The sequence below is a fragment of the Eucalyptus grandis genome, chromosome 10, assembly GCF_016545825.1.
Source record: "Eucalyptus grandis isolate ANBG69807.140 chromosome 10, ASM1654582v1, whole genome shotgun sequence".
Classification (NCBI taxonomy): Eukaryota; Viridiplantae; Streptophyta; class Magnoliopsida; order Myrtales; family Myrtaceae; genus Eucalyptus; species Eucalyptus grandis.
This window is the reverse complement of record NC_052621.1, coordinates 18798572-18824694: the sequence shown is the minus strand read 5'-3', so window position 1 is coordinate 18824694 and position 26123 is coordinate 18798572. Positions and strand designations below refer to the sequence as shown.

The 26123-nt window shown below is 35.7% G+C and overlaps 2 protein-coding genes across 2 annotated transcripts; one reads left to right on the top strand and one right to left on the bottom strand.

Annotated features, from left to right (window-relative positions):
- The first annotated feature begins 12781 nt into the window (after positions 1–12781).
- LOC104423700 (transcription factor MYB114) lies at positions 12782–15889 on the top strand. Its single transcript, XM_010036159.1, has 3 exons — positions 12782–12905; positions 13398–13527; positions 15625–15889. The coding sequence occupies exons 1-3, from the start codon at positions 12782–12784 to the stop codon at positions 15887–15889; spliced, it is 519 nt and encodes a 172-aa protein (XP_010034461.1).
- A 7835-nt stretch (positions 15890–23724) lies between these two features.
- On the bottom strand, positions 23725–24512 carry LOC104422137 (calcium-binding protein CML24). The gene has a single exon (XM_010034376.3). The coding sequence runs from the start codon at positions 24487–24489 to the stop codon at positions 23989–23991; it is 501 nt and encodes a 166-aa protein (XP_010032678.2). The 5' UTR covers positions 24490–24512; the 3' UTR covers positions 23725–23988.
- Positions 24513–26123: the final 1611 nt, after the last annotated feature.

The following is a 26123-nucleotide window of genomic DNA, read 5'->3' as shown; positions in this document are numbered from 1 at the left end:
TGGAGATTGACAAGTGGCATGAGGGATTCTCCATGTGTCTCTAGCATGCAAAAGGCTACTCACCACTTGTCCATGCATCTTCCACTTGTCCCTTACATGCAAAAATAGAGATTAATTGTTAATCAAAGAGCAAAAGGGGAGGGAGGTTTCGGAATTGAAGAGAAAGAGAGAAAGAGATGAAGAGAGGAAGAGAGAAAGGAAGGAGGAGGCTCGTTAGCCGCCGTTCCTTCGCCGCCTTGCCCGTCATTTTGTCGCTGTTTGTGCTTGAGTTTAAGGCAAGTGAAGTCCTAAAACCTACTCTTTGCATTTCTGTGTGTATGTGTAGTAGATGGTAAGTCTTGGTTGTGGTAGATGGGATGAGATTTTGGAGCTTTGAAGAGAGATTCGTTGGTCATGCATTCTGATTTCGGAAAGACCAGTCCGACCGTCCGCGAGTTTGTGTGTTGCATGTGACTTTTTAGTTGGAATCTTGTTTCGACCTCCTCATGAAAGTTGTAGAGAACATCTTGAAGTATAACATAATAAAATTTGAGACAAAATGGACAAGTATTGAGGGGTGAAACCCTTTTTCTACAAAAACATTAGATCTGAAAACTGTTTTGTTGACCTCTTGGTGATTTCGTGTGTTGCATGTGACTTTTTAGTTGGAATTTCACTTCGACCTATTCATTAAAGTTGTAGAGAACATCTTTAAGAATAAAATACTGAAATTTAAGATAAAACGAACAATTATTTCTTGGTCAAACGATTTTCCTTTGGAGAGACTAGATCTGGAATTCGTCATGATGACCTTCAGTGGTTTCGTGGTCTGTAAAGTAACTTTTTTGTTGAAATTTCACTTCGATTTCTTAACAAAAGTTGTAAAGGACATCCTGAGCTTTAACATATCAAAAATTTAGAGAAAACCAACAAGAATAGTTAGGTGAAATCGTGGTTTTTCGGAGGTAGTCAAATCTGGAAATTTCTGTATTGAAACAGAAGCTGTAACCGTCTATATTAAATCACCTAGAACGAATTTGACTTTTATTTCTGTATAAAAAACCTACCTTAGGATCTTTACTACAACATAGTCGAATTTCATAAACTTTGAAGGCCATTTGGGTATTTAATCGAAAATGCTTTTAAAACCGTGTAACTTGGTATATTTGGATTTAATCAGTTTTAATGCATGGGTCATATCATTTTGTATGAAGCTCTTTCGGCAAAGTGTTCTTCATGAAGTATCTTTCTTTATGTCTTCCCTACAACATATTAAAATCTCATAATTTGTTAAGTTCATTTGCCTATTTAACTGAAAATGTTTCAAAAACTGTGCAAGTGGAATGGACAGAATTAGTAGTGCTGTGATGCGTGGTCTGTATTGAACTATATGGGGATCTTTGGTGTAGTGTTCTGCATGAAATATCTGCCTTTATGTCTTGGCTATCACATGTTCGAATTTCATAATTTTTTAATGTCATTTGGGTATTTAGTGAAAATGTTTTCTCAAGCTGTGCAAGCTGGATTGTGCGGATTTCAAAGGCTGTACTACATTGACTATTCTGTTTTGTATGAGCCCCATAAATTGTATTGTTGTAAGTGATTAAATCTTGCTGCACATGTGATGATGTTAGGCATTGCATATAGAATCAAAAGCTGAATTTGACTTTGTTGCCATTACATCATGTGCCATGTTAATTGTGAGACATAAATTGGTGAATATGAATTATGATCAATGAGGAGACTGTTGGAGGTGAGCCGATAATGTCTCAGGAGTGTCGGGATGCTCGGAATGTGGGAGTGTCGGATTCCCGGTGGCCTAGTGGCGTAATTCCGGAGCGTCCTCGAGAGTTTCAAGATGCCCGGTGGTATACGGTACGTAATTCCAGAGGGGGGAATCCTGGTGGTATGTCGGTACGTAATTCCGGAAGCCCCAGAGGTTTGTGCCCGGGGGGATTCCTCGTGATGCTAGTTGGGATGCAAGATGCCCGGAATGTGGGGGGCCGGATGCCCGGTTGTATTTTGAATATATGCCCGGAGGTTCCTCGCGATGCCTGGTTGGATGCGAGCGATAAATTGTGGGATGCAAACATTGGTCCCTGGAAAGAAAAACTGATGAGATCCTTGTGAAAGATAAGAATTGAAAATGAATCATGTGCATGGGTGTATGCATATGGCATGATGCATGATCGGCTTATGAAAATAAATTGATGCTATTTGATATTGAAAATGCGATCATGAAGGCATGAATGGATCTCATGGTGATGTATGCTTGATAGCATGGATGATATGAATCATTGTGGTATATGCACGATGGCATGGTGAGATATGCATGATTACATGGTGGTATATGCACATATGGCATGGATATGCATGTATGTTTGATGATTAGTACATAGTGGTATATGCACATATGGCATGGATATGCATGAATGCTTGATGATTAGTGCATAGTGGTATATGCACATATGGCATGGATATACATGAATACTTGATGATTAGTGCATGGTGGTATATGCACATATGGCATGGTGATATATGCACGAATGCTTGATGATGAGTGTATGGTGGTATATGCACATATGACATTGTGATATATGCATGAATGCTTGATGATGAGTGCATTATGGTATATGTACATATGGTATGATGACATATGTATGGCTGCAAGGTAAGTTATGCTTGAATGCATGAATGATATGTGCTTTGTTATGATGCCTTAATTGTTCTGTTTGACGCAAGGAGTAGTTTGATGGATCTTTACTGCTGAGTGATTGTACTCACCCCTTTTGGGGATTAAAATTTCGGACTATATAAGATTCCTCTGCTGCCACTACCACTAGTAGATGGATCAAATGGTTGGATATGACCGCGAGGAGGAGGATAGCAAAGGAATGAACTTTTGGACGCCGACACTGATCGATGGACTTTAAGTATACGACTGTTGGAGGAGATGTCGGTCATCTTTTGAAGTATAGCCATGTATAGAAAACCATGGCATTTTGATGTACCGATGAATAATGTCCATCTGGTTTAAGTAAATAAAAGTGTTTGGCTTTTACCTATAAATGTTTAGTTGGTGTGCATCATTTTCTGAATATAGGGAAGGGAGTTGTTAAATATGCTTCCGTTACATGAATTGCACAAGGGACCAATCTAAAAGATGTAAACCCCCAGGTTGTATGGACCCGCTACAATTGAAATGGTATCAAAGTGTCATGTTATTAGGGAAAGTGAAAGGTAAGCGAACTATGGCGACCCCAATTCGGATCGGGGGCCGTCGAGGGGTGCCACATCGACATCCACTGTCTTCGCGCTTTCTCCATCTTCGAGGTCCTAATCTAAACCTAATCTAAAAAACTTATAACTAGGTGCATACATTGGAAAGAAACAAGCATACACATCAAAACAATCAAAAAAACAAGACATCATGTCGAGATCAATCATTTAAAGGAAGTGCAATATGAAAGTCAAATTGTGGGGCCTCTGGGTCGGCCTTTGTCTTTCATGCGATGGTACCACTGAGACACCTACCCAGTCCATTTTTTTGTGACTTATAACAATTATTGACCAATTGTATTCTCGCATGGCCAATAACACTACTAAGTCTCCTAATCAAGCGATCTATATAATCACAGGGTTTTCCTTCGATATCATGTATCGACCCTACCATTCATCTAAAAATCACATGCATTGCAAAAAATTTAAACATGCATGCAAGTCTTTTGAACCTTATTTCTCAACCAATCAAGCAAGAAAGTGAATTGTCGGTGGGTCATTTATTACTAAGGGCATGCGCCAATCACAAACACAAGCAATTTTTAATGCATGATGGGATTATATGTATGAAGGGTACATGTGATATTTCAAAAACATATCTCAAAATCATTCATGAAAAGTTTTGAGACAAGGTGATATCTCAGCTATGAAAGGTATTCAATTGCCAAGACTAGCCCAGGGCTCGCATTAGAACTCACAAGCATCGCAGGCATTTTGAATACAATTCAAATCGTGACTTTCATGATTTCAAATTAGGATTTTAAAAATGTCTAAAAATATTTAGGATTAAGGAATTCTAGGCTATGGAACACATTCAATTGCCAAGGTTAGCCTAGGGCTCACATTAGAACTCACAAGCGTTGCAGGCATTTTGAATATGGTCCAAACCATGATTTTTCCTTAAGCCAAATTGACCTTAAGCCAAATCGACCTTTGGAGAATAATCTTTTTAGGAATCGTTTTTAAGAAACATCACATGTACCAAAACACTTTTTGAGAGATGTAATTTGAAAATGTCAATTATTTAACAATAAAGATCAAAGCATTTAGAAAAAATTTCATGAAGATGGCATGTCCTAATTTCATGCACAAACTAACCTAAAAGGTGTAGCTAAACAAACACAATCATATTTATATCAGGAAATTCCAGAACAAACGTATAAGGACAACAAAATTAGGCAATACCTAATGATAATTTGGCAATGAAAAAATATCCCTAACATGCATGACATGATGATGAACAACTTTCGTGATGAAAGTTTTCTCAAACAATATACACATGATTTTACAAAAATCAAACAAGCAACAACACATCAAAAATTTGTCAAAACAACCGGACATTCAGCTAATGTCACGAGAATTTGTCCTATCAAAACACGTCTAAAAATCATCAAATTTATACACAACGTAACCAACATGATGACAAGCAAGTTTCATTAAGAGGCCAAGTTCAAATTTCAAATAGAAAAAAATGGAAAAAAAAATATCAAAGGTTTATCCAAACAGAGGTTAAAATAGGGATCTGAATTTGATCCCTTGTCTAGATTGTGATCCGTCTTTGAAAAAAAAATGGAAAATAGTCCAAACGATAAGTGATTGGCATGAAATCAATGGCATTAAAAACTTCTAAGGGTGTCCTCCATCTTCCTAGAAGAGCTCAAGTCCAAACTAGGTCAATTTGGTATCCTAAAATCGAGATCTCTAAAAGTATGCGCATTAGTAGTTAAGAAAACAAAACATAAGCATTAATTAGAAAACCTTAAAATCACTCAAAGAATGCCCAAATGACATGAAGAAATCACACGAGACTTAAGATTGGATGCAATGAAAAGTTTGGCTAGTCATCTTATCTTAAGTCGGAAATGTCACACAATTCAAATGGCATTATGAGATGATTCATGATTCCTAATGATATGCTTGGGAATTCTAAGTGTGATGAACACTTTTTGTGAGACAATTTAATGTGCAAGATGATACTCAAAGAACATGACCTAAACATGTATGTAAACCTTGCAACATGCGGTTCAATTATCAAGAAGGCATGATTGTAAGATTTGATCCTTAGATGACTCAAATAAGCATGGAAATATGCACATATGACAAGATTTCATTTCAAAAACATTAAGTTTATAGAACAAGCATGATTTCATCCATCCTCAAGATATGCATAAATCCTACCAAAAATTTCACATGTAGAACATACGATGACGAAGATTTTTCGTTAAGAGATTAAAGCTCAATTAAGATCATATGAGTCGTGGTAAAAATGGCAAAATAGACAAACTATATGTCCAGCACATGTTGCTACAGTACCTTTTACTCTAATATATGCAATTGATTGACATTGCCAATGTAAAAACCTTTCAAAGAATGTATCAATTGAACAAAACAAATCATGTATTTCAACTCTCATGAAGGATTTGAGACCAAATAAGTGCAATTATGAACTCAATTTCATCAAAACAAATCTTGGACTTATGCAGGACAAACTAACCTATGTCCAGATCTAAGAAATTTTGACCTAGCTAATCATATCTAAAAATTTTGAAAAAACATACAAGACATACAAAACACCTGTACGAGCAACTTTCATGAAGGAAAGTTGTTCCAAAAATCAACAAAAAAATCAGCACAAAAATAGCAAAATCAAGGATTCATATGGAATAGATTAACCTAAGTCTAGATCTAAGTAGATCGACTTAGTTGAACACATCCAAAAATCATGAAAAAAAAAAATACAGAAGATGCATGACATGATTTGGAACAAAACTCATGAAGAAAATTTTGTCAAAAAATGATCATGAAAGTCGGCACAAAAATAACAAAGTCAAAAGGCGGAGGCGAATCAAAATCGAAAATAAAATAAAATAAAAAACCTAAACTACTGCAGAATCGTGGTGTTTTTGGAGGGCCAAACAATGGTCGTTTTGGGCGTGCAACCTATTTTCGAAGCTTGGGATGTCTATTATCTACTCCTAAGAGGACTCGAGTTGAAATGAGGTCGTTTCGAACCTCATTTTGGCCAAAATAGTAACCTATTTATAAGCCTACGAAAATCCCAGATTAGGCTTAAAATCACAATCATCATTCAAATCATCAACAACTCATTTCAGTATTCATACTCATCAATATTAAGCATGTAAAAGCTCCTAATCTTGAATCCTAACCCTGATCGACTAACTTGATCTCGCTTCATCGGATTCGAGTTTCGAATCGTTATCTTTGTCGTGATTTTCATCGGTTTCTATCGCAATTAGTCGGATCAAATCACCGAATCACGATCAAGACTCCAAGAACCTAGATCAAGTCACCATGGCTCGGATTGGGACCAATCGAACCTCCGGCTCAAGGAAAAAAGAAAGAACCAGTCCAAAACGAACCGACCTTGACTTGCCGGCAAAGATCCAATCACCGGTGAAGATCCGGCCACCAATCCGCTCTCCTCTTTCCATAGCAATGTCAAAATCTCTTGCTAGAGCAGATCACCAGCAGCTTGAAGGCTTGGGAGCTCCGGCGACCACCAATTTGAACCTATAACGAAACCGGTCCAAGAAGCGAACCAATCTAGAGAGAGGAATTTTGATCTGCTTGTGCAACATTTTGGAGGGAGAAATGAGAGAGAGATAGAGAGAGAGAGAGAGAGAGAGAGGTTGAGGAGAGAGAAAAAAATTCGTGCAAATGAAACCCCTTTTTGAACATAGAAGAGATTTCACTTATATACTCCCACATAAAGCAATTTTGGCCGTCGGTTCGACCCAATGACCAAAATCATGATCCAATGGTCAAAAATCTATTTCGAAGGCTCCATTATGATCTCAAGGTGTTTGATTTGCAAAAAACCAAGCCAAAATCAGGAATTGTGTCACAATGTCTAATTAGGGGTTCATTTGCAATTTGACGAAATTTGATGACCAATTTGTAAAATTTTGGGAAATTGAAGTTGTAGAAGTAAAATTGGGAGTGAGGGGGTTCCAAACCGATGGCCGGAGGCTAAGAACCGGCCGAAAAGGGCCTGAACCGGCCAATCCCGCCGACGGCCGATCAAACCGGCTAGACCGATTTGGTCTAGTTCGACCATATTTTGGCCGGTTCTTGACCGGTTTGGTCTGATTCCTACTGTTTTCTTCACTTGGGACCCCTATCAGGAAAAAATTTATGCAATTTGATCACTAAAGGACCTAACTGAAAAGGAATTTTATCTTTTTTATGAAGAAATTGACCAATTAAGATACAATTAAGCTAATCAAACCATATGAATGTGATCTAAGGGTCTTTTATTGACCTAATTGAATGATTATCATGGAAAAAAATGAGTCGAAACCATGGGTGCTTTAAAATGGTAAAATTTGCAATTCAATGGGCAAAATTACAAATTAACTAAAATTAAACTCAATTAATGTCACAATTGCCCTATCTAATGAGCTATCCATAGGTAAGATCACTTACCACATTCAAATTAACCTTGAATTGAAGTGCTCGAGCTTAGGTCAAATATGGATCTAAGCCTAATATTAAAATTGGATTTAGAATTATGAAATTAAACCATAGCCATGAATGGGTCTATTTGAATTTTGTCAATTGAAGCTTAATTGCTTGACTTTCTAATGCTTTGGATGATAAAATTCTTCAAATTGATGGGTTATTGTGTGAATTTCACAAAATCAATCTCAAATTTGGACTTATCTTAAGAAAATAAGTTAGAAACAATCGTCCACTCGCAAGTTATGAAGAATCGATTTTAGTCCCCTAATTAGGGTTCAAAATGGCAATTCATATTTTGACTCGGTAAATCATGAAATTAAATGCTTAAATAGATTTCAGATAGTCTCTAAACCAAATGTCAAAGAAGGAATTACACCTAAATATGACTAGAATAAAAGTAATTTTATTTTTGGTCGATTTAGAACCCAAAACTGAAAATTTCAGAAATTAAGGTTCTTAATCGAATTTTGTGAAATTTTTGACACAAAAGTCAAATTCACATTAAAAGAAATGTATTTGTGCATTTTTTATTTTTTTATTTTTTTGGTCAAAGATTTGACTAAAAGTCAACCATTTAGTTGACTTTTGCTAAAATGTTGATTTTTTGATCAAATCTTTGAATTTTCAAGAAATTGATTTGAAAAAAGTGAAATTAAAGCTAAGTGAAATTTTTTTGGACAAAAAGTCAATTTTTGACCAGGTGTTGACTTTTGGTCAAAGGATTGACAAAAAGTCAACCTGAAAGTCAACCGTCTGACTTTTCGGATTTTTTTTCTTGAAAATGAACTAAAAAATGCTTAAAAATAACAATGCAAAAGAAAGAAATGAAAAATGACATTTTTTGGTCGAGATATCGGGTTTCGTCGCGATCAGAAACCTAAATCTCAATTTTTTTATGTTTTAATGATATGTTGGCTAAAAATCAGGTGTCAACACTGGGCCTCCAATGTGTATCTCTACCTCAAATCATCAGCTCTCGTGTTACATTGTACTCTAGATTGTCGTCACACAACTCTCTCTATCACTCTTTAGAGAACACAAAATTTACTTCTTTTGTGGTAATCGTAGTATGCCCTTATAATAGTGAGTTGGTAAAATGCTCCCATAACTTTGGTGGATACGCTAACAATGTTATGCCTTATTTTCATCGGTTAGGATCCCACTAACATTCTTCAAATCCATCATCAGTTTGTTAAATTCATTTAAGTGGACTCTTCGAGTATGTAAATAAATCGCAAATAGAGTCCAAGTAATAAATGCCCAAGTTTCCTTTGGGTCCCAATTCCAATATGACCCCCATGCCTCATTAGCCCATACTGCTCCCGAAAGAATACCTATGGTTAAAAAGAGAAACCCTAGACTAATAATACGATAACTCCACTGATCTAGTTGTTGAATCAGTTGAGCCCTGTAATAATTTCGATTTTTGGGAAGTATCATGATCATCCAATAATAATGGTTTCCATAGATGTATCTTCAACATATTGGATCTAAACAATCATCTTCAACAAATATTGGCGACTTTTCAAACCCTTTGTTACATAGAGGGCTTGAAGTTTTACCTATAAATATGCAGCATGCTTATCTTTAGCCACCTCTATTAACACCTCATCCTATAGGTTCAACAAGATTATACTCTTCGCCCTCTCCATTTGCTTATTTTGATTGGTATGTTTCATTGCTTTCAGCAACTTAATCATTCCCATCCAACGCCTTGGCTAAACCTTAGGTTGTTAATAGCACACGTATATTAGTGCTCCATAACCCAAAGTTATTCTTTTTGTTAGATTTCTCAATTTCTACTTTCCCTCCAAACATAATTACAAAACCTCAACTCGAATTCCAATTGTTGAAATATTTTAACGTGGAAGCTACCAGAATCTTAATATCATGAGTGACAAAAATCAAGAGAGATTTTAAAGGTGGAATAATAAAATATACGATAGATTTATATGATTCGATCCGAGTATCGATATCTACGTCTATAAAGATAGTAAACTGCAAATAATTCACTAATTAATCAAAGAATTACATGATAACAATCTCTCATACACTTTTGGTGCCGAGAACCCTTGATGTATAGCTGTATAGCTTCTTAGTTTAAAAGTCAATATATATCTTATCATTTACCAAAAGAAAATAATAATAATAATCTCTCATACGCTCAAGTATTTTTCTAAGTTTTAAAATTACACCTTATGTCCATGGTGTTTTAGTACAAATCTCCCGATTAATTCACTAATTAATCAAAAAATAATAAAAGATATAAGAGATTTATATGATTCAATCCTAGAGAGAGCCAACTATATATAATTTACTAATTAATCAAAGAATGACATGATAATAATCTCTCATACACTCGAGTATTTTTTTTAATTTAAAAATTACACCTTATGCCCACAGTGTTTTCTGCACAAATCTCCCGATCCGCCAAAGAGGGGAGTCCATTCTGGTTGGATAAATAGAAGAAAGCAGAAGATAACAAAAAGACCAAGAGACCACTCCAATAAAATAATGATTTGGACTTTTCCTTTTATCGTTAATGTCTTTCCTCTTCGTGTCTTCTGAGAGCCATACTCCTTTAAAAGCAAGGTCTCTCCATCATTGCCGGTGGACCCTCTTCAATAAATGTCATGGTCTAAATATCTACGGCGTCTGACGGGAGTTGTCCTCTCCGTTGCCACCTCGTAAAAAATATACCATCTCATTTATTTGGGATAATATCCTAAAAAACCCTAAACTGGTACACTTGTGACAAATTTACCCCATATTATTTTTTTGACCACCAAAAACTTCAAACTGGTATATTTTTGACAAATTTATCCCAAACTGGTACACTTGTGACAAATTTACCCTATGTTAGTTTCCGTTAAATTTTATTCTCAAATTATTAAGTTAAATGACACGTAATGACAGTTAACCAGTATATCTATTTAGGATTTTACGTTCCGTTTGTCACAGTTTACAATTTTTATGACTTTTTTGTGGTATTAATCAAATTTAGCATAGGGTATATTTGTTACAAATTTACCAGTTTAGGGTTTTTTGCAGTCGAATATATTAGTTTGGGGTAAATTTGTCATAAATGTACTAGTTTAGGGTTTTTTATAATCAGTCGGGGTAAATTTGTCACAAGTTTACCAGTTTGGGGTTTTTCATGGTCAAAAAAATAGTTTGGGGTAAATTTGTCACAAATGTACCAGTTTGGGGGTTTTAGGGTATTATCCCCATTTATTTTGAATAGAAACATATCTCTCACATGATCTGGGAATTGAAGAACAAGTCTCTCTTCTACGCCCAAATTTAAATGAAACCCATGAGCAGTTTGTCACGGTTAAAGAAATTAATGTTAGAACCCTTATACTTCTTTCTTCTACGAAAGCAGATAGAATTAACGTTGGCAGGAAAAAATAACCAACTCTAAGATTTCACAAAAGTCCAACTTGGACCTCATTTATTTGCATGTTATGGGCCATGTTTAATTGACAGACTTAAATTTGAGACATAATTTAACAGATTGAAATGAGGTATTGGTTTTTGATAATGTAAAGAAAAAAGGGGTATTGGTTCGCTGAATTTTTTAACTTCCTTTGGAGTGTGATGGATCATTTTTTTGATGGATTTGATGGGAGAGAAGGAAGTAGGCTTGTCGAAGGGGGAATAAGGATTTCAAGAGAAAGTTGAGAAGTGGTAATCTTCTCATCTTCATTGAGGTAGAAAACCTCATAAAAAAATAATCAATCTTAGAGGAATTCGATTTCAATAATGGAATTGGAGAGTCGAAATAACAAGGGCATTGACACATATAGGGGTGGTATTTTCCATAGATTCAGTCATGATGAAATGGATCTTTCTCTTAGTATAGACACATTTTAATTCACAGAGTTATAATCTTAGCCCAATCTAAACGAAGCTGTCTTTGATACCATGATGGGGCTACAGCATAAGCTAATGATTCCCGAGATGCTTATGCTATCTCACAACACATGGCCCTTCTCTCAGCCTTTCAATGGAACTACCTCTTAATCTTCATAAATAATTCATCTATTTTATAAGGCTCTCAAGTTTCGGAAACTTTCTAATTCACTAGATCCATAGAGTGGTGAATGAAGGTTATATTTGTGGAACCGACTTATCGTATTGAACTAACAGTACAAACCTAAGCTTCTTACTAACATTAGAGTTTGAGGAAGAAGAGAAAGCATTGAGAAGGCCATTAAGGAATTGCATATAAAAGAGATTTTCAAAACACCAATCTTGTTCTGACTTCTTACAGAAGTAACCTTTATATAGACGAAGCCAAGGGTAATATTGTAACGGTATAACCACATTATTAGAATAATACAAGCATACTTAGGATCACTAGGCATAAAGGACTGCGTTATTATGCAAGATGCTTTTACAAGAGGAAGGACACTAATAAGACACTTTGGCCAGAAGCAATGGCCCTCATATAGAAGCAAAAGAGGTTTGCCAAAGTGACATCAAAGCAAGTCGTGCATGAGCGTAATAGGCCACTCGGTCTCGTGCGTATTTTACCCATATATATATATATGTGTGTGCGCGCGTACAAAACAGCGAAACTTGATATTTAGTATTGGTTAATGAGACTGTTAGTTAAAAGAATGGATGTTACGAAACAATTCATACAAATGATGGTCGCCTGGACGCTGGACCAGTAAGTACCATGTTCGCTATCTTTCTTTTCATTGCAAAAGAAATATGATTTTTCTAAATCGTTCGAAGTCCCTTTCTTTTATCTAAATTAGAGTAGTTGCAATCTTCCACGGTATTTGACAACTGATGTCCCCCCTGATGATCAAATCAAAACAAAATTTCCCTCTGATCAAAATTTGACAACTGATGTAGATCTGCGTTTTTTTTTTTGTGGAAAATGAAGGGGCACGTGGCTCCTAAAAGCACCGATGACAACGTAGGACTTCGAGTGTGCTTCAAAACGTAATCCGCAAACTGTTCATGAAAAGCCTGAGAGACAGAGAAATAGAGAGAGAGAGAGAGAGAGAGGAGAGAGGGAAGAGAGATGCAGAAAGGATCGTCCTTCGGATTTAGGAAAGGTTCGTGGACGGAAGAGGAAGATGTTCTCTTGAGGAGCTGTGTCCAGAGGTACGGAGAAGGAGAGTGGCATCGAGTTCCTCAGAGAGCAGGTATTGTATCATTGTATGTGAAGGTTATTCTTGTTTTTTATTTGCATATACTCGCGCGTGCGTAAATTTGTATAGTGATGATTGGGGATCCTTGTTTTCTTGTTGCATCCCCATCGGTATAATCCACTTGAATTTGCGTGTCAAATCATCTAGTGTCATCATATTTTATTTTTGTCAAATACTTTGTGTTATCATTGAGATACTTGAGTGAAAAAATTTTCTTTTATTAAAATGGATGGATGTGTCTTTCGATAGTTTTGAGATAGTGGTATCAAGTCGGATTAGATTTGACTTCTTTAAGTGAAACTTCTTGTGCTCTCCAATGATATTTCATTGATTTTTTAAGATAAGACAAAAGGGAGAAGTATATTGATATTTTACTCATGTCAACGGATTGATTCGCACTAAGAGCATCTCTATATTATGTATACACATGCACGCAGAGAGAGAGAGAAATCGCTAAGTTCATGTTTGTATTTCTTGAGCTTGTAGGTTTGAATAGGTGCAGGAAGAGCTGCAGATTGAGGTGGTTGAACTATTTGAAGCCCAACATTAAGAGAGGGAAATTCCAAGATGATGAGGTCGATATGATCATCAGGCTTCACAAACTTCTTGGGAACAGGTGAGTACATGCTAAGGAAAGGTCACATGTGAAGTGCATTTGTTTGTTTTAATAGAGTTACTTATATGGTGTTGAGCCTACCTACGTTATTCACAACAGCCTCTCCCTCTTCCTTCTCCAAAAATTGATTAAGGGTTGCATTGATCGAAATAAATGATGACTGCATGTATAAACTGTGGTCAGGATTAGGCTATTTCATTTTAGGAAAAATTAAAAAAAAAATCTTAAATCTATTATACTTGTGCCAATTCCGTCTCAAACATTTTAATTTGGCCAATCTAGTACTAAAAATCTTTCAATTTTGTCAATTTAATCATAAAACTTTCGACAATTTGTCAATTTAGTCATTGAAAAAAAAATTGGTCGAAAATCATTGATGTGGTAACCTAGTCAGCACCGGCTGTCTTACATGACATAGCTAATACTAATATGAACAATTTTTTAAAAATATTTTATTATTTTTTCTTCTTTTCTTTATTTTCCTAACACTGGCTCAGTTGCCTACTGATCCTTCTTGGCGACCCTCACCTAGTTGAGACGAGGCATCATGGCCCTCACCCATGGCCTTAGTATCCTTGTCGGCCACAAGTGAGGGCATCGACCCTTGCTCAAATCCAAGCGAGGGCTGCGACTCCGTTGTCGGCCAATGGGCGAGGGTCATGACCCTAACAACAGTCCTCCTTTTTTTATGTTGGCAAGAGCTTCATGATATTCAGCTGCCAATTTTTAATTATCATCAAAACAAATATTAATTCCATTTCCATTATTAAAGATTATTAACACTTAAAATTTGGCACTTAAAATTTTTAATTTACCCAGCAGACCCTAAATCTTAGTCATTTAATCAACTTCACTAGCATAGTTGCATTTGATATGGATTAAAATCAAGCACCAACTTATTGATTAGTTATGGCTCTAAAGGGCCATTTTTCCACATTTAAAAGTAATAATAGGTGAATCAACGGAAATTTATAGAATTTAACATAAAGGTGTTAACGGTGCGTACTTCAAATATATTAGAAGAGAAAGAAACTAAGGCTCCGTTCGTTTCACGAAAAATAATTTCCGGGAAAACATTTTCCGAATTTTCCGGCGTTCGTTTCACGGAAAATGAATTCATTGGGGAAAATGTTTTCCATCAAAAGAAAAAGTCTTCTAAAGTAGGGAAAATGTTTTCTCCTTTTGAAAAGTGGAAAACATTTTCCTCACTTAATCTCTCTTAACTCACACCTCTACAAATCCTTTCTTCCTCCTCCTATTTCTTCTTCTTCTTTTCTTTTTTATTCGAATTATTTTTTAATTTTCTTTTTCTTTTTAATTCAAATTATTTTTAATTTCCTTTTTCTTTTCTTTTTTTTCTTTTTTTCTTTTTATTTTCTTTGTTTCCCATCTTCTTCTTTCTTGGCTAGTCGTTGGACCAGGTGAACCTCAAGCTCACCAATCTTAAACTCGTGCTTGTCAATCTAGCGAGCCTCGAGCTCGACGCTCGTGCTCGCTAATCTAATGAGCGGAATTTTTTCCTTACCGAACACTAGAAATATTTTCCGAAACATTTTTAGGTTTTAGCCAAACACTAGAAAATATTGTCATTTTCTTGGAAAATGACTGGGAAAATATTTTCTGGAAATGGTCCATTTTCCACTAAAACGAACGAACCCTAATTGTTCGCAACTCATTTATAACACTTCGCAGGTTGGAGAAAATTCTCATTCCTTAACTGTCAACATCAATTGGCCATTCCCACGATGAAACCCTTATTTTGTCAGGATTGAACACTTATGGAAACAAAAAGAAATCACTACTTTGGATTGATTTGTTTATTTATGAATCGCTTGAGTGTCATAATTTTTTAAAAATATTCATCACAAGTGTCATGCCATATTAGATTTTGGGTATTTGGGTGAATGTTTTTAAAAAGTTATGGCATGCAAATGATCAATCGAAAGTTTCAATACTCAAATAAACGTTTTTGAGAAATTATGGCAATTTTGTGGTCGAAAAAAAAAGTTATGACACTCAGTGAAGACCGTATGAAAATAATTTTCGATATCTTTCCTCATAATTTAACATTTCATTTAGTCGAAATTATTGATAAAGGTGGTCCCTAATTGCTGGGAGACTCCCGGGTCGAACTGCGAATGACGTGAAGAACTATTGGAATACCCATCAACGGAAATTGATGACTTACCAAGGGAAGCCGGAGACCAAGAAACCCCAAGATTTGGTAAAAGTTGAAGTCATAAGGCCTCGCCCTCGGACCATCTCCAGGAACTTCTCTTCCTTGGGGGTCGAAGCCTATAGGGAGCTGAATGAGTCCCGAGAGCCGCGTGTCCACGACGTGCCTCCAAACAGAAGCCCCTAGATCGATGATGACTTTGAGCTGCGTTCGGAGACGACGGAGGCATGGTTGGATTGTTGGAGCGGACTCTCCTTCGATGCAGAAAGCATCTGGGACTGGCCGGTGTGATAGGATCTTGCCGGGCCCTTGGATATTACTTATGCATGTGTTGCCTTCATATGATTGGGGTTTGTATGAATACGGACATGGGAGAACCAAGTGGTGTGTGTACTGCTTTTCTGCACGTGATCCCTTCGTGTGCTTGTGGTCCGTATGACTGCGTACAAGGGAGAATAATGACTCTCGAACATCAACGGTGACACTATGAATCCTTCCGAGATTTGCTATATATTTGGATACGTTTCGAATAAAACGTCCCACATGCATACATGACAAGATTTTCAGAATATCAACTGTGATTTTTAACGTTCGAGGAAATACTCGTTTGATGTTCCACCATACCGTAAGTAGAACCTTTTTTCAATAGTTAAAACCCTTCATCTGCATCAAAAGTATTTGGTCTGTCTCGAATGGTGGTGAAGGACACAATTTCTCAAGAAAGATGACGTGAAAGTTGGCCGAACAAAGAAGAAGAATTATGGCAGAATCCTACCGTGAGAGAAGAGAAAATGTTAGTAAAGAATCTGGTTTTGAATTTTCATGATGGTGCTCAAGGATATAAATGATCTGAAGGCCAGTAGTTAACATGCAAACAAACAAACAAAATAAGCTCGTTGAACTGATTTCATGGCTTGAGAAAAACATAAGATGATCCGTTTTGCTCTTAGTTGAGTTTGCCGTTCTGATGAATCGGTTCTATGGTAATGTGGGATCCTAGTTAGAACGAATGCTGATAAACAACACATTTTGTGCAGAAAGTCGGAGAAACAATGTAGGATTTAAAGGGGCCGGAGGGGAGAAAAAGAACAGATCAATGGGAGAAAACAGTAGTAAATCTCACCAAAAGATTTTGTCTTCTTTTTTTCATGCGTTGCCTAAATTCTCTTCATCGTTCAAATTAATGCGGTTTGCATTTTTATGCAAGTGCAGGGAAACATGCAATTGGCGGAAGCAAATTAATACACGATCAGGACATGTACAAGCTGACTAAACAGATTCCTTTCGCCGCTTAACTATATGCTCATCTTCACGTGAAAGCTCAATCTATTTGAATATTGATTTTGCAAACCTGGACTATTTGAATATTGATTTTGCAAACCGACGAACGGTTCGGCTCGGACAGCTGGATGGCAGTGCTTGGCTCGACTAGGAAACCTGCAAAGAAAGACCAGTATTCGTCGTTGCTGGGGATTCCGCAGATGGCCTAATAGGCCACACGGATGTGACTTGCGTCGGGGATGCCTGTAGAGATCTTGAACATTAACTCGTTTATGAAACAAAACAACAACAAAATATATGCGATCAAGGACTTGTGCGACAATTTCTTGATAGAGAAAGGAGATGAAAGTGAGATATTGATCGAGAATGGGCGTGCATCTCCACGGTAGCAAAAAGAATTTGATTTTGAAGACTTAGTGGGCAACGGGATCTTCAATTGGCCAGGGGCGGGTCTCATTCTTCACGATTTCTCTTTCATGTGTAGAATGTCCGCTCTCTCTCCATTCTCTGCTCGTCTCAGAATTGTGGCCGTCTCTTCACTATTTTTTTTGTCGCTTGAAATAAAGTAGCCCCTTTTTGCGAATGTTCTTCTAGCGTCCGCGAGAGAGGTGGAGCTGTGTATCCATTGATGAGGGGATGAGATCATGAACAAATATTGGAGAGAGAGAGAGAGAGCTCTCCCTTGCGAACGTGTTCTCTTTTCCTTCGAGTGGTGGCCGTTTGTATCGATTGTGTGGCCTCCTCCTGAAACCCTACACGAAAACCTTTTTATAGGTTGAAGATTAGGGTTTTATTTTCCTTTTCAAATCAGCATCCGCGAAGATTTCTTTTTCGCACGTAATATCACTTTTCTTTTATTTTCCGCATCTCCTGATTTTATCACCTAAATATAAGATTGTAACCCGATTTTCTTAAATTCCAAAAATCCACCGTAATATTATTTCAAATCTCCATTTAGGTAATTCTTGTCATTAAAAGAAAATGGGCTCGGGCCAATTTACTTGCTTCGTGGGCTTAGTCCGACCTAAATCAAACCCATTTGTCACCGACCCAATGTAAATGCAAATTAAGAAATAAATGCACCTAAAACTATATGCTATGCAATTAACTATTTTTTTCAGGAATAAAATTAACCCCTAATTTTTTAATGCAATAAATGACTAAACGGGCCGCCAAAATTTAGGTGTCAACAGTTAGGTAACAAATGCCAATGTATTTGCATGATGGTGGCCACCGGCCCTTGGCAGTTCTTTTAGGTTTTTCTTGTACTAACCATGAAGTTTGTTATAGGAATTTATTTTCCCTCCTGCCATTCAAGTGAATCTATGATCTTTCGAGCGTCATATCCTTTCTTAATATTTTCATAATTTGGAACGGCGTGGATCGGTTTTGAGAATCGGTATTGTACTATACTGAATTAGGAAGCTAATTGCGATCAATGCGCGCCTTTTATTCATTCAACGACCCGGGACAAGTGGAGTTTTCGGAAGGCAAAAATTATTTTTACCAATGCTAATGAGTGCCGTCAAGGCGAGATTTGTTAAACATATCTGATGGAAGAAATTTCTGATCTGAAGGCGTTGGCTGTGAGTATCACGATCCCGGTCAAGATGTAGAAAACTTGCAATATTACTCTATTGTAATGCTTAATGAATCTCCCGAGACCTAGTCATTAATGTTCTTTATTGACTTTGCATCACTCTTTTAAGTAAACAAGCATATATGAATGGTATGTTTATTTTCACGGAACATGAATGACTTTAAAAATATTTTCCTAAAAATGATTGCTTATATTACTAAAGAAAATGAATGATTAAAAAAATTTCCATCATCCACAAAGATGTTTAAATTTAAATTATTGTCGATAATGAAAATATTTTTCATTGACTAATTATTTTAAACGATATAAACGATTAAATGTAAAAAAGTGTTTTTCAAATGATTGATTTTTTGCGAAGTTAACATGGCCTTTCACAAAAGACTTGCAAATTTATTGGCTCATTAAATCTCGGAAAGTAGGGTAGAAATACGATTGAAAATTTATGGACCAAGGGTGCATTTAATAACAATTCTATTTTTAGGAACAATTTATGTTCAAAAATATTTTTTTTCATTTCTATTCTCTGGACAAGTTTATGTGCAAAATAATGTGTTTGATAACTGCACAAAAGTCCTATTCTCGGAATAAAAAAAAGAATATAAATGTGTTTGATACAATTCTCAATTTTTTTTTTGACATAGAATTATTTTAGTTTTTAATAATTTTCTAAGATTTTTATAATTTTTTTTAATTTTTTTCTTTTCTTCCTATAGCTGGTTGCAGGGCTAAGAGATGGCTAGTGACGGCGGAGATTCGTGAGGCTCAACCTCGCCATGGCTAGGCGAGGTTAGCCTCACCAAGGCTAGACAAAGCCAACCTCACAGTGACCACATGAGGTTGAGTCTCGCTAATGGCTAGGTGAGGTTGCAAGGTCGCCCTCGCCATAGCCAGTGAGGCTCCCCCGACCCATTGCCGAGATCAGTGATCGACTAGAGAAGAAAAAGGAATAAATGAGAAAAAAGAAAAAAAATGAAAATTATCTTGCTTTAGAATTTGTTGTCAAGAACAAAAAAAAAGTTTTTTTTTCTTTTTATTTCTATTTTAAGTATATTCCCGAACTACTAATCTATTCTAGAGAATAGAAAAATTAGTTGAAATTATTAAACGGATTTCTAAACTTTTTTTTTTAAGGAAACAAAAGAATAGAAAAATAAATTAACAAAATGGCTATCAAATAGGGCATAAGCAAACTTGTATGTGACGGATAAAAATCTGGCATCCGCACAATTCGAAACGTGAGGGTAGCATTTCTGTTCTGGTACTGACTTCTAATTGGAAAGGATATTCACAGAATATACTCATTTGCCCAATAAATAATAGAACCCTTTTGTAACTTCTGGCGGTTGTGAAAGGAAAAACGACAATGACCCACGATCGATGCTTTAATTCTGGAGATTGTTAACGTAATTACTCGGAAGAAGAAAAAGAGAGTTGGCCCATCTCTCAAGGCGAGATGGAATAAGTTTCTTCCTCCTATGGAGAAACGTGTTGAGCTCAGCAACATGGAGAAGAAACGTGTCGCCTAGAGCACGCTACTATATTCTAGCAAGTTAAACGGAGCAAAGATGGATATATATATATATATCCCTACGCTCATACAATAATTTCTCGACACATTTTAAATTAACGCCAAAATAATGAACCTTAGTAATTTCACAAAATCAGATTAGTTGGGAAAAAAAGATCCGATAAACGATGATGGTTCCTGTGGGAGAATAATTTGCTGTCATTTACTATACGTACAACGAAAATAATTAAGCAAACCCAAATAGCCATTCAACCTCAAACTTTTAGGAGACATTATCAAAAAAAAATCATAAATTTATTATACTTATATCGATTCAATTCAGAATCTTTTCAATTTGAACAATTTAATTATAAACTTTTTAGTGATTTATCAATTTAATTATTCCGGCCAATTTTAATTAAAAATAGATAACGTGAACATTAGCTATCTTACGTGGCCAACACTAAAGTGAACAACTTTTATAACTTTTGTTAAAAATATTCTGATTTTTTTTATAAGTTTTTATTTTTGTCCTTCTCCTTTTCTTTTTCTTTTTTCTTTCTTTCTTTTCCTTTCTGTTCTTCTAAGCCCGGCAAGGGTCTTGGACCAACCCTTGCCCAGTGGCCACCTTAGCTAGGGCCACAACCCTCGCCCGCTACTGACAAGGGCTTTGCAACTGTCATTCATCGGCCAATGAAGTTGGCCCTCGCCTGTGTTTAGGGTTAGCCTACAACCCTCACCAAAACTTCGTAGAAAAAAAAAAAAAAAAAAAAGTATTAAAAATTCATTGAATTCTAAAAAAATTAAGAATTGTCAACGTCAACGCCGACAATCCTACGTAGCATTGTTGGCATTTACGTCAATAAATATCCAATCAAAATTTGCTAGAATAACTAAATTGGCAAATCGTTAAAAGGTTTAGAATAATTTGGCCAAAATAAAATATTGAGAATTAAATTGATACAAGTGAAATAAATTTAGTTTTTTTATGATTTTCCCAAAATATTTACCTAAAGATCCCATGACAAACCCATGCATACATTACATAGTTATAGATAGACAAAATCGTGAATTACAATAATCAAGATGCTTGACTAACAATATATGAACCTCTTACCTTCTAAAATTAAAATAATTGTCACGAATTTCATACACCACTCGTCTTATCCATGATGATGATTCTAAATTATATTTAAAATATGTGTCAAAATCTTTACAGGGCATATATTATTTACTAATTTAGTTTTTCATTATTTCTCTTCGTATGCCACCCTCATGCTCTTTTTCTAGTAAAGGAATAAATTCAAGGGCAATTTGATTTATTCTAGAAAAAAATATCATGGGATCACATTACTGTTTGCATATATATTGACGTTCCTAAATGATTGTTTGGTCTATTATATAATAATATCGCATTACCATCTACATCTATATGAATGTATTATAACAAAATCTTCTTTTAGGTGTTGCCTGCTAGAATTAGACTTTCAGTCATTGCAAGAAAGATTTTGGTGCGTGCTGCATTTACCTACCATTATTATCCCGTCTCTTCATTATTTTACTATTTAATTCTAACTTATTTGTATATAACAAATTTTTTTAGCAAAATAACTTAAGATCAAGTTTTCTTGTCCATATTAGTTAGTCGACAAAAGTTTCTATTGTTTACATGCATTTCAAATATAGTAAAAGTACATAACGTTTTGCATAATATTAGTGAATTTGTATTTTCATACTTATTAGTGGCCTTGTAGTTTGATAATTTAGTTTTTTATATACCTTTCACGGCTATGATAGGTTAAAATGATGTATATATGTTAAAATGTTTCATGCTCCATTTTAAAACATATTTTTTAAGCCAATTGCGCTACGCGTAGGCAAGGATTTTTATTGAAATAAAGGTTGAAGGATGTTTTGGAGTTGGCATAAAATATCGAGAGATTACACGCACTGTGCAGGTCTATTTTCAAAAAGCATCCCCATTTATTTAAAAGTTTATTCAATTTATCCTGATCTTAATACAGAAAGAAAGATTTATAGTCAAGGATAAAATTTCATTTAATATATATTATGCTTCTTTGTTTTACTCTCCATGCAATGAAGAAAGATAAACAGAGCCTTGTTGTAAACTATTAAGATCTAGACAGATCTAACCGCTATAAATTGGTGTAGAAACCCTAAATCCCAAAAATAAAGCCTATCATAATTAACCTGGAGAATTCTGCTGTTCCGTTGATAAATAAAGCCTATCATAATCCCAAAAATCGCTAAACGGATCTTTTTTCCTGTAGATAGATCTACGGAATAGTTGATTAGTGTAAAAAAAAAAAATGGCGATGACCTGATTTCTCAAGTAGTTATTGATATCTTATTAACACTTTGACGAAATTACCAGCTCTTTTTCGGAGTATGCAACTTACCAAATATTTTTATATTTCACAACACTACAAGAAAAACACCTTAAAAAAATACTAATGTTCCTCGTCTTAAGTTCTCCATAGGTGACAAAACACAATTTTTGTCGTCTTAGTGTCAACTAGAGGCAATAAATTGTTATGTCGGTCATGTTAGCATCGAAGAAAGGCCATAAATTCTTAAATTTATCACCTTAGATCATACCCTAGAACGGCAAAAACAGAGCTGTCGTCACCTTGAGTCAAACTTCAGTGACAGAATCCGTATTTTGCCGCCGTTGATTCCATCAAAAGTGGGACAATTTTGAACCTTTGGTGACTATACGAAATTTTATCATCTTAGATTAGACTGAAGCTATAAAATCATGGTTTTTCATGTTGTGGCTGAGCTGTTGTTAAGCCATCATCTAGGCCAACAGGTCACCAAGCCATCACCTCTCTCTCTCTCTCTCTCTCTCTCTATCACAAGCTTGAGCTCTCGATGTCGCACTTCCGTGCTAACTCCCCGTGTAGACCCGGCTCAATGTCCATGAAGGCCGATTTTCGACCCAAATTGGCTGGATTAACTAAATTGATCATCCAATGTAAAAGGTTTATGATTAAATTAATATCAATGTAATAGGTCAGGACTTTTTAGATTCTTTTTCCTTTGAATTATGTTTCATTATTTTAAACAACACATGTATTACCGAACCAATTAAACATGACTTAGAGTATGGGTCAAAGACTCATTTGACCCATACCCACAACGAAAGGCTAAAGGAGAAAGAAGCGTAATAAATTAAATAGGCTTCTTGATTAACACGTATCACAAGAAAACAAATGCAAGCGAATTGGATAAATGCTTACTTGAACAGAAAGTAAAACATTGAGAACTGGCATCCACATCAATCTCTTTTGATTTTATAATTGGCGATACTGAACATAAATTTCAGAGATAACTTGTACCATGAGCAGATCCGTCGTATTTTAGAGTTTAAAAAAAAAGTTAATATCCACAATATCTCTTATCATTAATTCTCTCCGAAAAGCGAAATAGTAGTTCGGATATGAAAAGATACTTGATATCTTCTATTTTCCTGATCGGCTTATCTGTTTGAAGAGCGAGATAAAAAGTTCAGATACGGAGAGATGTTAGAAAAATCTTCTAAGATCTCTTTCCCAAAAGATTGGTTTCTTTTTTACCGTATAATTATGGAAAAAAACTGTATATGTGCCATTGCCTAAATCATGCTTGTGTAATTATTTTCTTATTTTGCCAATTTACAGAATAAAGAGTCTGATATTCACACTACACTACGAACATTGAGAAAAAAAAAATTAGTACTTCCCAACTAGAATCCCTAATCAAAGTCAAAAAGATTAATACTGTTCATATCAAATTGGCAACTAAACCTAAATCAATCATGACTGAAAAACTCGACTGAAGAAAAAGAAATAGAACGGAAAAGGGTTTTACTCCACGCCCATGCATCATCACTTGTTAAGAATCAGAAGAGCTTGACTTCGTCATCATGGCCTTGAACTCGTCGAAATCGACTTGGCCGTCCCCGTCTCTGTCGACGGAGCCAATCATCCTCCGGCAATCGCTCAGCGAGCACTTCTCCCCAAGCTTCTTCATCACCGCGTGCAGCTCCTTCGCCGAGATCCGCCCGTTCTTGTCGAGGTCGTAAATGTCGAACACCCCCTTGAGCTCCTCCTGCTCGTTGCGGCCACCACCCGGCCCCCACGTGAAGATCTCGGCAAACTCGTTGAGGTCGATGAAGCCATCCCCGTTCATATCGATCTCCGACAACGCGCGCCTCGCCTCCTCAAGGGTGGCCGCCGTCGGGCCAAGCGCACTCAGGGCTTGCCTCAGCTCGTCGCAGGAGATCTTGCCGTCACCGTTCGCGTCGTACTTGTTGAAGACTAGCCTCACCTCATCCATGGTGCCCAGAGAACACCTCGGCTTCGGAATTGAACTTGAGCCGCCACTTTTGCCCATGGTTGAGAATAGGGAGCGTCGCTTTCTTCTTGCGAATATATATATATATTCTAACTCTTACTCAATGTTCTTATCTCAACCCTGAGAATATGGGATTCAAATCCCCCACCTCACCTCCCCTTCTATGTTGGAGTAATTGTATTTTTTTATATATAATAGGAGACTTTTAAAGCTATTAAAAGTCATATTCTATCACAATCTAATTTTGATTAGACCAGGAAAGACCAATGGGTAGAAATCTTTTATGAAATCTCCTACACTAAAAGTCGTATTAATACCTGAATCAAATTTGATCATGATGATAAAGAGCGATGAATATTCGAAGAAATTTCTATTTTCATCACTTTTGTCGGTCTTCTTTCGCCTTCTCTTTTAGTCAAATATCTGTATTCTCAATTCATCTAATCAAATCTAAATCTCTCTACTTTGATCAATTTCCTAATCAAGTCCATGTGACATAATATCTAACTAAATTGAGCCGGCACAGCATTCAGACAACTTTACAGTGCGGTGTGGACATAAAATTCCCCAATGTGAACGAGTCATTCACTAAATTCTATCGACATTATACTCTGTTTTTGCTGACATCTGCTAAGATTTTTTGCATATTTCAACATGGACATCGGCATATTTTATCCACATTATATTGGGATGTCATCCGACGTCCGTTAAATTTAATTGGATTTGACGGTGGAGGGACTTGATTAGAAGATTAATAAATGTAGCAAAATTTGATTAGTCAAATTGACAATATAAGCATTTAATTAGTAAAAATAGGGGAAAGTATAAGGAGAAAAGAAGTAACGGAATTTGAGTGTGGACAAAAGAAAGATCGGACCCTGAGTGGATTCGGCACATTGATTTAGGTGAATGACTTTATATACATTAAAAAAAAAAAAAAAAAAAAGAGGAGGGGGAAAGGGGTTGGGGGACGAGGGTGAAAGCGTGTGATTTCGAGTAAGTAGCAACGATACCGACATGCAACACGCAGCATGATATGTCTTTTAAAAAAAAAAAAAAAAGAATTCTAATACGTTAGGACACGTTGTATATTAGATATATATTTTTAAATCTACATGATAAATTTTCATTCGTATGATTATTTTAATCAAATTAATTTAATTCAAATTCACAAATAAATAATAATAATAATAATAATAATAATAATAATAATAATAATAATAATAATAATAATAATAATAATAATAATAATACTAATAATAATAATAGCCTAGAATGAATTTACGTTAAAAACATTAATCCACCATTCATTAATATTTATTCATTGTTTCAATTTGACAAATTCAACTCTACTCAAATAATCCATAAAGTTTGGAGGAAAAAAAAATAGAGCAATCCACATTCTAAACTTGCGTATTAGAGCATGTCAAAAGAGAAAAGAAAAAATAAACTTGAGGGCTAAATTTTTGTGTCATGGGAAGTGAGAGTTGGAAGAGAAGAGAATATTAGGTTTTTTTTTTTTTGGTAAGGTAAAGGAAATAGGTAAGTAACTTTTTTTTTTTCTTTCCCATTTGTTATTTCTTTTTTTCTTACATATTTACATTTTGACCCTTCATCTAATGAAAATTTTTAAAATTGAGAATCATATATCAAAATTCCAAACTCGCATGTCA

Excerpts from the sequence above, each read along its gene's own strand:
- LOC104423700 (XM_010036159.1), top strand. The coding sequence starts at position 12,782 with ATGCAGAAAGGATCGTCCTTCGGATTTAGGAAAGGTTCGTGGACGGAA. Across the intron at positions 12,906-13,397 it reads TCGAGTTCCTCAGAGAGCAG|GTTTGAATAGGTGCAGGAAG; the intron begins GTATTGTATCAT and ends TTGAGCTTGTAG. Across the intron at positions 13,528-15,624 it reads CACAAACTTCTTGGGAACAG|GTGGTCCCTAATTGCTGGGA; the intron begins GTGAGTACATGC and ends TTATTGATAAAG.
- LOC104422137 (XM_010034376.3), bottom strand. The coding sequence starts at position 24,489 with ATGGGCAAAAGTGGCGGCTCAAGTTCAATTCCGAAGCCGAGGTGTTCT.